We start from the raw sequence: 13,183 nt of genomic DNA on the forward strand, positions 1-13,183 counted from the left end.
GACCTCTTTATATACACTGACATGGCAAACTGTACAATATGTATTAAGTGGAAAAAAGCAAGTTGCAGAAAAGGGTTATGATACGCTGCCATTGGTGTAGACGAAAAAAAGACATTTGCGTTTATACATGTATTCCCTAGCTCTGAAATCAATGTAAGAACCTAAGGGTGGGTACCACTGGGGAGTAGAGTGAGAGAGACACTTCTGTTTGCATTGTATCTCCTTTAGTATCTTTTGAATTTTCTATCATGAGTGTGAATGACGTACTTGAAAATATGAATACATATTTTTCTTTAAGAGAAAAGTGGTGTTTAGGTTATTAAATCGTATCATAAATTTTCCCTCCAAAAGTTAAGATAAAGCAATTTAAAAATTCTTATGCAACATGCATAAAAAACCTTAAACATTTTATTAACATTGACTTAGCAATTCTAATTCTTAGAATCTTGACTCAGATTTTATGACTGAGGATGCTCATTAGTTATTTATAGTAACAAAACTATAAACAAGGTAAATGCCCAAGAAGAGAAGAATGATTAAATTATGGTACGGCCGTGTTGTAGAATATTAAACAATCATTAAAATTCTGTTTTTGAAGACTTTTAGACTTTTAAGGACGTGGAAAAATATTTATAATATAATGTATAATAATTCAAATTTTGGAAAAACTATGCATAGAACTAGAAGTAAATGGAATAAAAGGTTAACATTTTAAATGTTTAACATCTTAAAATGTTTCTGTATTATCTAAATTTTCTACAATAAGTATTTGTTCCTTTTGTGTCAGAAAAACATCATAATAGGGAAAAAAGGGCTGCTTTTCTGAGAGCATTTCTTGGATGCAAATACTGCCTTCTCCAGAACCACCTTCGTCAGTTCTGTCTGGCGACGGGGACGACAGAAAGACAGGAACGAGTACAACAAAGAATCAGAGGTTTGCCCTTTTCAACTTCCCACCTCTGTCCTGGTAGAAAGAGCAGACTGATGAAATTGAATTTAGTGCTTTCGTGGTAGAAGAAGGAAAAGCTTTGGAAACAAGAGAAAAATATTTAACTGGGTATGGTAGAGAAATAAATATTTGAAAGATCAGCTACAAGACTTGTAAACACCATGTGAGCTCCTAACCTATTCATTTCTTCATTCCTTCTGTGACTGCTCATTGGGAGCCGATGGGTCTGGGCTCGGGGGTTCTTACATTCTAGCAGACAGATAATAAACAACCACCCAAAGGAGGGTAGAGAGTGGCAGGTACCGTGAGAACGCAAGCAGGAAGGCATGATGGATTTACTGGAAAGGAAACCCTGGTTAGGGAGGCAGGGACCGTGTCCCCCCGGGGAGGTGACGTCTGAGCTGAGACCTCAATGACATGAAGGAGGCAGCCATGGGAAGGCCTGGGGACAAGCATTCCAGACACAGGGAACATAAATTAAACATTCCTCTCTACCTACTCAGCAGTTCTAGTTACTTTAAATAATTGAGAGTTATAACATAATTACTAGAATTTACCCATAAATATTTACTGACTTCCTATAAAAAACTAGGTGCCTTCGCATCCTACAGAACTCAAAAGACACATTCTCTTCCAGCAGGAACAGCATTTAAAAGGTCGCTGCCATCTAACCCCGCTTCCTCAAAGTCCTCATCAGGAAGCACTTTATGAGCGTTTACCGTGCAGGCTGGACGGCGCAGGGCCGAGTTCCAGCAGCAGTGAAAATTGGAGTTATTTCTGAGAAGCGGGTGTCCCGGACCCCTGCATAAGTCTGACCCTAATGCATCTTCTTGTCCACGGAACCTAAGCAGGGGTACCTGAGAGCCTCTGTTACCTGCTGCATCCAGCATTAAAGCCGGCTTACACTGCATCGTGAAGGTTCAGCTTCCTCAGCAGCAAAGTAGGTAACAAGGCTCGGACCCCTCACGGTTGTTGTGAGGATTAAATGAGATAATGGTACCTACAAAGCACTTAGAACAGTCTGGTTTCTGTTGCTGTCACCAAACCAGAGGGCTGGGCCTGGGGGCCTGGGCTCCGAGTTCTCCGTCCTCCCCTTACACCAAGCTTCTGTCATTCACAAGAGGATTGAAAAAACCGTACTCAACAACGCTTTCCACGGAGCTCCATGAGGGGACGGGCAGGCGGATCTGAAGCCAGTCCCTGCTGGCTGCTCCTAAATGATGTATCTCTGCAGACTCCTCACCCACCCCTGGGTGCGATGGCACGCGGCAGTGGCCTGAGCGTGTACACCGTGCTCCCTCCCTGACGTCTGCTCCTTCTCCGAGTGACAGCCAGGTCAGACGACCCCAGCGAGCTCACCTCCAACACAATGCTCAGCCAAGGGCTCGAAGAGGTCGAAGGTCGAAGTGGCCCCGTCAGACATGGTGATGAACTTCCGGTGTCCGTACGGGTGTGGCGACCTTACCCTTCCCATCTTCCCATACAAGGCTGTTTGGATGTGTCCACTCTTCCCCCAGATCAAAGGTGGAATGTACCTAAGAAAGAAGGAGAGGAGACGTCAATCTTCTCCACGTTCATTGACTGACGCTCTGCAAAACCTTGGAGCAAAAGTCTTTCAACCATTTAAGTTTTTTCCTGGAAAATTCTATACACTAAGCATAAATATGAATTTTTTTCTTAACTTTACATCCATGCCATGATTTACTCCCTTCTTCCGTTTGTTAATACATCCTGCATCAGATTAGCTTTAGAAATCAATCAGGCCATCCTTATATAGACAGGACTTCAAATTTAGGGTGTTGAGTAATTCAACAAGGGTTATTTCCAGAATGCAGAGTAAAAAGAAAGCAAGTAATACATCTTGAACACATGCTACTCGACGGGGTCAGTCTCATCACCAGAGGAGCGAATGTATCTGAAACAGCCAGCACAGCACCCACGCTCGCTGAACGCTCCCTTCGCCCCTTCCGCTAACAAGGCAGGCCACCGCGCAGGGCTTACTCCATCAGCAAACCTGCTGGTCTCTGTCACACTGGGAAGCCCTGGAAACTCTTCCAAGAGCCCATAGGCGCCTTGTGCGTGTGTGTTTCTATGTGGGGGGGGGGCACGGTATGCCCCAGAAAAAGAGCCGGGAGGGCAGGGCGGTAGAAATATTTGCTGGATTAATGAGGGATAAAGGCTTGTTGGCTCAAGCGAGGCACGATGCCACCCTGACAACTGTCCTTTGTGAAAACAGGAGAGACTCTGCTCCTTGGTAGGAAGCGCAAAAATCACAGACCAGTGAATTACCGGGAAAACGAGGTGCTCCAAGTGACAATTAAGAAATGACAACAGTTCACAACCACAGTGCAAGACGAGCTCACTGACTGCAACTGCCGTTGGTTTCTCTTCCTCGGCTTTGAGCCCGAGCTCGACGGTTGGCCAGGGTCTGTGTGCTCTATAAACTAGAGTCATAGAATATAAAATGGTAATGACATCAACCCTTCATCTCTGTATTGTATCACAGTGGTGAGCGTTTTATTAAGAGTCTCCCTTAACCTATTTGCCATTTCATGCCTATCATTTCTATCAAACCACCTGATCCGAGAAGCCCCTTTTTAAATTAAATCAGATTTACTCTTTTTTAAATATATAATACATTGAATCTACACACATTTACGTGAAGTGAAGCTATCACATTAAGCAAGCCAGTTTCCAGACAAGCCTCCCCTTTGGGGGCGGGGAGGAGAGGGCAGAGACCTAAGGACCTGAAGCCACTTGCCAGCATCACACCACAGGCGCCAGTCTCAGTGCTGAGGCCTTGGCCTTTAGAAAGCAGACGACGACATTTATAAGAGGTGGATTTATAAGAGGTGGATTATATTTATAAGAGTGGATTATGACAGCAACAAAAACCAAACATAAAAATAACGTCAATTGGACAAGTGACTACTACATAAGATTTAGATAGAATTTATAAAGGGTTTCAGACTACCAAGTTGGACAATAAATTGTGCATAGAGGGAGGGGAGTGACCCAAGAAACCAAACTCCTCATCATTCCTGGAGGAAAGTTTGAAGAAAGTTTTGTTTATAATATAAATTAAAAATAGAAATGTGCTAAGGTAAAAAAATTTCAGAAGAATGGGTTAAATTTCATATGCCTATCTTCTGATCTTGTTTAGAATACAATGTAATCTTAGAAAATAGGACAAATGAAATAAAATTTCTTTTTGGCTATGCACAGATTTCCCATATAACGATGACACACGTGATCGTCCTGAGGCCATGCTCCTGAGTGAAGGTCACGACACGCCCTCTGAATCTTGGCAATAGCCCTCCAAGTGGCCTCCCAGCCTTGAGTCACCTACTCCAGTGTCCTCCTGGCCACTGGAGGGATAAGTACCGTCATGTATCACTTAATGACAGGGATAAGTTCTGAGAAATGCGTCATTAGGTGATTTCACCATTGTGCAAACATCACAGAGTGTACTTACACAACCCGAGATGGTATAGCCCACTACACACCTAGGCTCTATGGTACTAATCCTATGGGACCATTGTCGTACATGAGGTCCATCCTTGACCGAAACATCCTCACGATGTGCATGACTGTAAATACACAGAGCCAACCACGGCCCTCCACAGCATGGGTCCTAGCTTGGCCCGGAAAACCCACCATGCCCTGGTGCCTGCTTCCCTCTTTCTGCTTAAGCTCCAAAAAACCTGAACCACCAGCCTGGCTCCACCCCAAACAGGCACCCCTTGTGCTGAGCTGCTGTTCTCAAGCTGTTTCTTCTGCCTGGAATGCTTTCCTTCTCTCCTTTCACACCGGTTTTTCTCCTGACCAGCTAATACTTGTCTTTCAAGACTCACTTTCAATCAGGTTCCTGGAGGAGCTGCCCCTTCTCTGTGCCCCCCGGCCAAGCACCCTTGACATAGCTCTGTCCTAGCACCCCCGAGCTTGACTAATTTCTGTGCTCTTTTCAAGCATACTCCTCCCCACCACCTGCAGGAGCCAGCATGTTCTCCTTTGTGTCACTCCCCAGAGCACTCAACACACACTAAGCATGTAGGGAGGACTTGCTGATGAACAGAATACAAACCTACTTAGTAAATCTGAAAAGACAAACATATACGTAAAGAATCATATGCAGGGGCCGGCCCCATGGCCTAGTGGTTAAGTTCAGTGCACTCCACTACGTGGCCCCAGGTTTGGTTCCCAGGCGCGGACCTACACTGCTTGTCGGCGGCTATGCTGTAGCAGTGACCAACATACAAAATAGAGGAAGACTGGCACAGATGTTAGCTCGGGGACAATCTTCCTTAAGCAAAAAGAGGAAGATAGGCAACAGATGTTAGCTGAGGGCAAAATCTTCCTCAGCAAAAAAAAAAAAAAATCATATGCACCATAATAATGTGAATTCGGCTGTAACATGATTGGTGTTTGGCTGGTGTCCTCTATCCAGCTACCCAGCACCTTTTCAGACTAGGCTGGGACACAGTTCTCAAGGGGTGCTTGTGTGTGCATGTGTGCTTACGTGTGTGTGTGTGAATAAGCGACAGTCTCAGGATCATTTGGGACTTTCTCAGCTCAAAGTAAGGTCCATTGTGCACATTGGAAGTTTCATAATCTTTAATTTTATGACAATACCACCTACTGATAAAACACTTTTTAATTAACTCCACAATAACACCACACTAGGGTTTACAGAATTGAATTTTGGGATAGCATTTACTGCGATGGCACTTTACTGTGTGTTTTTGTTTCTTTATATGACTTATCCACGGGTCCCAGGAAAAAAATTAAAAAACAAAAACCCAGAATAGGTGCCTAGTCACATGGTCTACGTCAGGGAGGAAATACGGAACAAAACAAGAGAATATTTTGAAATTTAAATAAACACATAAACACTTAAGAGATGCTGCTGTCAGAGGCCTAGCAGCTTCTGCTTGTACCTCCTTCGAAGCCTGGCACCACGCTGCAAGGAGGGCAGGGCTCAAGGGCACTGTGCTAAGCAAACTAAGTCAGGCAGAGAAAGACAAATACCGTATGAGCATACGTAGAAGACAAACAGACACATAGATAAGGAGAACAGATTATTGGTTACGAGGGAAAGGGCGTAGGGGGAGGGTGAAAGGCGTAAGGGGACGCATGCGTACGGTGACAGATGGAAACTAGACTATTGGTGGTGAGCACCATGCAGTCTACCCAGAAACTGATACACAAGGATGTACACCTGAAATAGACATGTTATAACATTTACAACGTTATAAGCCAATGTGACCTCAATAAAATACTTTTTAAAATAAATAAACAAATAAATAAAGTATCAAGGAATAACATACGTGTTGTTGAGCACCTAAAAAAAAAGAGGTCGGGGCCCGACTGCCTAGTGAGGAGAAGCACCATGGAGGGGCCTAGAGGGTGAGAAACGGTACTGAGCGCTAGGTGCATTTTACACTTTACAGCGCCACCCAATGGCCTCCCTCAAAAGATGGATCAGTTTGCACTCCTGACAATTATGCGTGAAAGTCCCCGTCTTCCTCATCCTCACCAGTAATTTGGTTGTTCTCAATCTTTCACATTTTGGCCACTTTGATAGGCAAGAAGACAGGTATTTCATTTCAACTTGTGTTCTTAATGTTGATTCGATCTATGGTAAAAAAAAGAAAAGTGTCTTATCTGAATTTGCATTTCCCTGATTCCTATGTTTATTGGTCATTTGTATTTCTTTTCTGTGAATTTTCTGTTCATATCCTTTGTGCATTTTTCGATCATCTTTTTTTTTCCTTTTGATGTGTAGGTATTATTTTCATCACCCCTACATTAAGTCATTATACATTATATGTTGCAAAGGTTTTCTCCCAGTCTATTGTATGTTTTAGTTTTACCTTTTATCTTATGAACTTTTATATTTTGTGGTTAACTTTGTTCAGTTTTTGCTGTTAAAACCTTTGTGTTTGCATTTGGTTTTAAAAAGAGCGATTCTGACACCCAATTATAAATATATTCCCCAATATTTCCTTCTATTACTCCCACAGTTTAAAGAAATGTATTACTCTTACATCCACTTATTTTTGTAAATGACGCAAAGTAAAGATCTAATGTTTTCCTAACAGCTAACTGTCCTTACACCGTAACTGGCCCATCCTTTCCCTACTGATTTCAACGGTCATTTTTCTTTCCCTCGGTGAGGAGGACTGTCCCTGAGCTAACATCTGTGGCAACGTTCCTCTACTGTGTGTGTGGGATGCCACCACAGCATGGCTGATGAGTGGTGTGTAGGTCTGCACCAGAGATGTGAACCTGCGAACCCAGGGCTGCCAAAGCAGAGTGCGTGAACTTAACCGCTACACCGCTGGGCTGGCACTCGACTGTCATTTTTAATATAAACCAAGTTCCCAACTACAAATTTAGATTTGTTTCTGTATTTTCTATTCTGGTTCATCGATCTATCTAATACGACACTGCTTTAATTAATATAGCTTTATGAAATATTTTGAGGGTTGATAGTGCAGACTTCCTTTATTCTTCTTTTTCAAAATTTTCTTGATAGATATTTGGCGCTTGATTTTCCAGATGAACCACAGGATTAGCTTGTTCTAGGAAAATTTTGGGATTTTTTTCCAGACTTATATATTACCATGGGGAGAACTGACATCTTTACAATTTTGACTTGTCCCATTTAAAAACATGGTATATCTCTCCATTATTCAGTTATTTACATCCTACAGTAAAACTTTATACTTGCTTCATGTTTCAATACTCGGTTTTTACTACACTAATTTGCATGCACTTCTAAGTGGTTTTTTTTTTAGCTATTCTGGGAGTCTCTGGACATGTTTTACTCCTAACTCCCTTCTGAAAGCAGAGGGGATGTCTTCTACTTCTTTACCAATCTCTGTGGCATTTTGTCCAGTGTTATGCTGTGGCCAGTGGTTCATAAATGCTTGTTACTAAGAAAGCAGCTAGTTCACAACCAAACATAGAGGCCAGCCTGTCCTTAACTTCTGAACCTATTTATAATCAACATCTGGCTATACTAACACAACTGCCCAGTGGGAAAGACCACAAGGGAAAATCCAGACCTCCCTCCCACCCACATCCCTACACACACATACACGCACTGCCTTGGGGCGGATGGAGTTCACATCAGCAAAAACAGATGGTTGTTTAAAAGAGAATTGAAAAAAAAGGAGTTGATTAATTCTCATCTTTACCCTAAATCTGTGAGTGACCAATTCTTCCTTATGGGACCTGGGTCCCTAGGTTGTAGATCAAACCACTTTATAGCTACTGAACCCACACTTAGCTCTTACTCCCTGTGATTCTCTCCAGTACCTCCCTACCAAATTAGCACAGGGCTTGGTGCACAGTAGGTCTTTAGGATATGTTGTCTGAGATTGAGCCCCCACCCTGACTCACGGCAAGTCCTTTCCAGGGAACCAATGTCAGTAGCAGCTACTCCCTGGCATTTTAAGTTTGTATCAGACAGGATGCTTTGGAAAAAGCAACAAAACCCAACTCAGAATAACTTTAAAAGGGACTATATTAGAGGGAGGCTGAGGTGCTCATCAGATGGACAAGAGGCTGGAGAACCAGCTTGAGGAGGGCAGCACCCAGGAGAGAAACCACAGGGATGTGTCCTTTACACAGTCAGCAGCGTCACCCCCCAGAAAGAGTCAGTATCCCAGGAGTGGAGTGTCTAGAAGAAGGGAGATTCAGAGTGGGTGGGCAGGGCGCTTTGACGTACTACATACGTCATTGGGAGAGAAGAACTTCCCCCAACGAAGCTTGCGTGCCCTTGGAGAGGAAGAATGGATGCTGGGCAGCGGGGAAGTGACAAATGTCCCCTACAAGGCTTTGGGCTGGACTTGTCTTCAGTTCCAGAGTCTTCTTTAGTGCCCCCAATACTCAAGAGCCCCTATCAAACCATCACGTTCTCATCTATAGTTTTTCCCAAATCTCCTCTTTCTGTCCCTGTCCCCAGCCTTGGTCCCAACACTTAGCATTTTGCACACTTCTCAAATGTATTTACTTGAAGTGTCTGCTTCACCTATAACACACGGAGATCAAAAACAGGCAACCTACTTGCTCAAGTGTTTTTTTCTCACACATCCCTCTTTCTAAAAGCAAATTTTATTTAAAAAAAAAAAGTTTGTGTTGTTTTCTTTAATGGAGACATCTAGAAAAGTAGAGTTTTTATGACTCCCAGTCAATGATGTTTACCGGTCTTAGAGTCAAGTAGCACATTTTGGGGAACCCATCACTTTGGCCCCACCACTTTTTTGGGGTAAAATTCACATAACATGGAATTAACCATTTTAAAGTGTACAAATCGGTGGCATTTAGTACATTCACAATGTTGTGCAATCATCACCTCTATCTAGTTCCAGAACATTTCATCACTCCAAAAGGAAACCCCATATGCACTGAGCAATCACTCCCCATTCTCCCCACCTCCCCAGCCCCTGGCAGCCACTACTCTGCTCCCTGTCTCTATGGATTTACATATTCTAGACACTTCACATAAATGGGATCACACAATATTTGGCTTTTTGTCTTGAGATTTTTCACTTAGCATTATGTTTTTGAGGTTAATTCATGTTGTCACATGGGTGGGTACTTCAGCCCATGTTAAGGCTGAACAACGTTTCATTGCATGGGTGGATCACATTTTGTTTATCCGTACACCTGTTGAGTGACACTTGGACTGCTTCCACCTTTTGGCTATCGTGAACAGTGCTGCTACGAACACTGGTGTCCCACTTTTTGTTCCAATACTTGTTTCCAATTCTTTTGGGTATATACCTAGGAGAGGTATTTCCGGATCAGACAGTAATTCTATGCTTAACTTTTTGAGGAACCTCCAAACTGTTTTCCATAGCAGCTGCAACACTTTACATTCCTACCAGCAAGGGACAAGGGTTCTGATTTCTCCACATCCTTGCCAACACTTGTTATTTTCCATTAAAAAAAAAATTATTATAGCTATCTTAGTGGGTATGAAGTGGCATCTCATTATGGTTTTGATTTGTATTTCCCTAATGATTAATGATATTAAACATCTCTCCTATTTTGACTCTAGGCCACTTCTTTCCACTCTATTTTCATCTCTATCTCTAATATTAATTACAATTTAAAAAATTAATCAGTTGATAAATAAATATATACTATCAGCCTCTTGTTCATTTCACAATGGTTATTACTGACAGAAAGAATCGAATCGGAATGAGAGCGGCAACAGTTAACTGTGTGTGGTGTAATTCAGTATTGTCTAAAAATCGACGAAGGAATCCAGTTTTCATAAAAGAATTTATACTTGCAAAATTTAACCAGGAGAATTGGACTTGGTGGAAATATCAGCCACAAGAGAACATGCTGTAGCAGAAGCTATGGTCAGTAACACACAATATGGACAAAACACTGATTCCAAGCTTTACAGTAAAATTTAAATGGAAAACAAACCTGATAAAGATAAAACTTAACTGTATTGTACTAAAAAGTCACCATAGATTCAAATTGGCTCAGTAGGATTTGTTCCAGAAAATATTTTTCATAAAACTCTTTCATGTTTGCATAATTCTGATGAAAATATCTGTATTTAAAACATCGTCGGGTTCCACCTCTCCTACGCCTTTTCCCCAAGGGAGAGCAAGTGGTTAGAGTTAGAACCCAGCTACAGCTCCATTCCTGCCCGTTCCTCCTTCTCAGCCCAACCGGGACAAAAGACGCAGGGCCAACAGAGGAGATGCTACGAGCTAAAGAGTAAGGAGCTGGGTGGGGGAGAATATCCACTTGTCGGGGCCACTCAGGGGCTGTGGAGTCGGGGGCTGGGCAGCCCGCTTGCTGAGGAGCTCTGTGGAGGTCAGCTGAGTGGTCCTGCTTCTTTCCTTAACAAAGAGATAATTGCACTCATGATTGCACAGAGAAAAAGAGAATGGGAGGGAAGAGTTACCATGCTCTAATTATCTGCAAGAATGACATACGCGTGAAGGCAAAGCCCATTGGAATCTTCCTATGGCAAAGAAACGTCACCTGGAGTGAAGCCTGAGGCCCCCCCCTTGACTTTAGGCACACTAAGGACGTCCCCCAAGCCCCTTAACAGAGGAAGCCAGGGCATCCGAGGCATTCATCGGGGCTCCACCACCACAACGTTATTTACTTCCTGCTTCGACTCCAGGGCCTGATAAATAAAACTGCCACTTTATCCACATACAGCGTTTCAGAGTCTTTCAAGGCCCTTTTGGTACATGCTCTCATTTGCCTTTGATAACGCGTCTGTGAAACGGACACATGTAGTTAACCGCATTTTGGCACAGGGACCCTGAGGCCCAGAGAGGTAGCGGCTTGGCCACACCATTACGCTAATCAAGGGCAGAGATGAGACTTCAACTGAGGCCTCCACCACTGCGTCCAGCGCTTATCTCGGAGGATAAAACAGGCGTGATGAGGACAGATGCTTTCATTCCACAGACTCCATGACTCTATTAGTCATCCTTGAAAAAGATTAGAGTTATCTAGATCCAATGCAAACGGGGCTTAATATATCTTAAATAGTCAACAGCCAGCCTCTGGCTTTAGAAATACATCAAATTAGCGTATGCATATTCCGCTATGGGCCATTTTTAAGGCTATGGCCAACAAGGAGCTTTTCAGCAGGATGGAGAGCCCCAGCAGTTATTCCTGACGTAGATCTGCTCGTTGAGGAACCCCGACCAAGGGCGTCCAAGCCAGAGGCCGGCAGTGAAGAGGAGAAAGGGCAAGGATGCAGACAAATCCTGGGGCTCCGGCCTGAACAAGACGACCAAAGTCACAGCAAAGGGGATCATTCAGGAGGGAGCCCCTCTCCCACTCTAACTTTTGCTCTCTTCTCAGGTCAATCTGGTTTCAGTGTGGTGGGGTCACGCCTCACCCACCGCTGGGTCCTCCAGTTACAAGGTCAAACTATCAATTATCGTCAAATCAGCCCCTGGTCGTCCCTCAGGCAGGAACACACTGTCGCTGGAAGTGGAGCCCGGGCGGTTCTCCTCCAGTGCGGGGCAGGGGGCTGGGACCACGCTGAGCACAGACAGCACTGGTGGCCTGAGGCTAGGGCTGTGTTGTGAAACAAAAAAATACGTCTTTCAACGTGAGGATGCAGCAAGATGCTCCCTCTCACGGAAACGCACACAGGTCCTGGACTGCCAGAAGGCACGTGAGGCTCGTGGCTCACACGCAATGGGGGGTTGTGCTCGTCTGAGCAGAAAGGCTGGCGGAAGGGCCGGCACGAATGAACAGTGGGTGAGAGAGTGTGTGTGTGTTTCTCTCTCTTTCTTGGTGTACAGAGTTGAATGTGCAGAAGTTAAATGTACATATGAGGCAACTCTACTGTACACCAGGAAGAATATGAGGGTAATAGTTCAATACAGTAACGTCGGAAAAAAAGTAGTAAGGAATTTATTTTTAATTTACCCCCTGCTTAAATTCACAGGCAGCGGCAGAAGAAGGAATTCCCAGCACAGAGCAATCTGTCTGCGGGATTCCATCAGGCAGCCGCAGCCACATCGGGTATTTGCCTAGAACTCACTCTCGAGGTTTAGAAGGTCATCCAGCAATAGGAGCGGGCACCTTCTCCAGGGTTGGTGACTTTAGAATGTCTGGACACAGCACTTGACTGGACTCTCCCAAGTCCACGGGCCCCAACTCTGTTCCCTACACAGGCTGCTCACTCCACAGACATGGGCCTGTCGTTTACACTCTGCCCCTCGAGTCTCACTCTCCTTCCTCAAAGCCCAAGCCCGAAGGGATGATTCAGTGACGGGGGCAAAAAGCCGAGGAGCTGCCTGGTCCTGGGCCGCCCTCCCAAAAGGAAAGCTCTCTGCTCATCAGGCTATAGCATGTCGCCACACGGCTGCTCCAGTTTCCCTCCCAAGCACCTCACTTCCACGCGGCTGATGACGTCCTTCGCTGACTCCTGCCAAGACCCCAGCCAGAGACTAATGCAGGCGCTGACTGTGTAGGAGACACGGGCTCGGGACGGTTCCTCAGTTTCCACAGAGAATGCCCACCTCGACAAGCCCTCCACTCTGTTCGGAGCACACACTCAGGTCAAGAAAAACAAGCTTCCCACTTCGGGAAAAATATCTGTCCACTGAGAAGAAACAGGACCTTCACCAAGACTAAGAGATATGTTTTGAGAGTGACAACATGGACCGGGAACGCCTCTGGGAGCACGCAGCGGGCATCTCCCATCAAACCAAAGACATTCTT

General features: G+C 44.4%; 1 protein-coding gene across 2 annotated transcripts in view; it reads right to left on the reverse strand.

Moving 5' to 3' along the window:
• Positions 1 to 13,183, reverse strand: part of ABHD2 (abhydrolase domain containing 2, acylglycerol lipase) — a 96,312-nt gene that overhangs the window by 40,906 nt on the left and 42,223 nt on the right. For both annotated transcript variants that reach the window (XR_011539639.1, XM_008525427.2), the window contains exon 4: positions 2,309 to 2,484. Coding sequence is in view for 1 of the 2 variants with exons in the window: in XM_008525427.2 (XP_008523649.1) it covers positions 2,309 to 2,484 (176 nt within the window). In the remaining variant the exon portion in view is untranslated. The remainder of the gene's footprint in view (positions 1 to 2,308; positions 2,485 to 13,183) is intronic.

This window comes from Equus przewalskii, chromosome 1, assembly GCF_037783145.1.
Source record: "Equus przewalskii isolate Varuska chromosome 1, EquPr2, whole genome shotgun sequence".
NCBI lineage: Eukaryota > Metazoa > Chordata > Mammalia > Perissodactyla > Equidae > Equus > Equus przewalskii.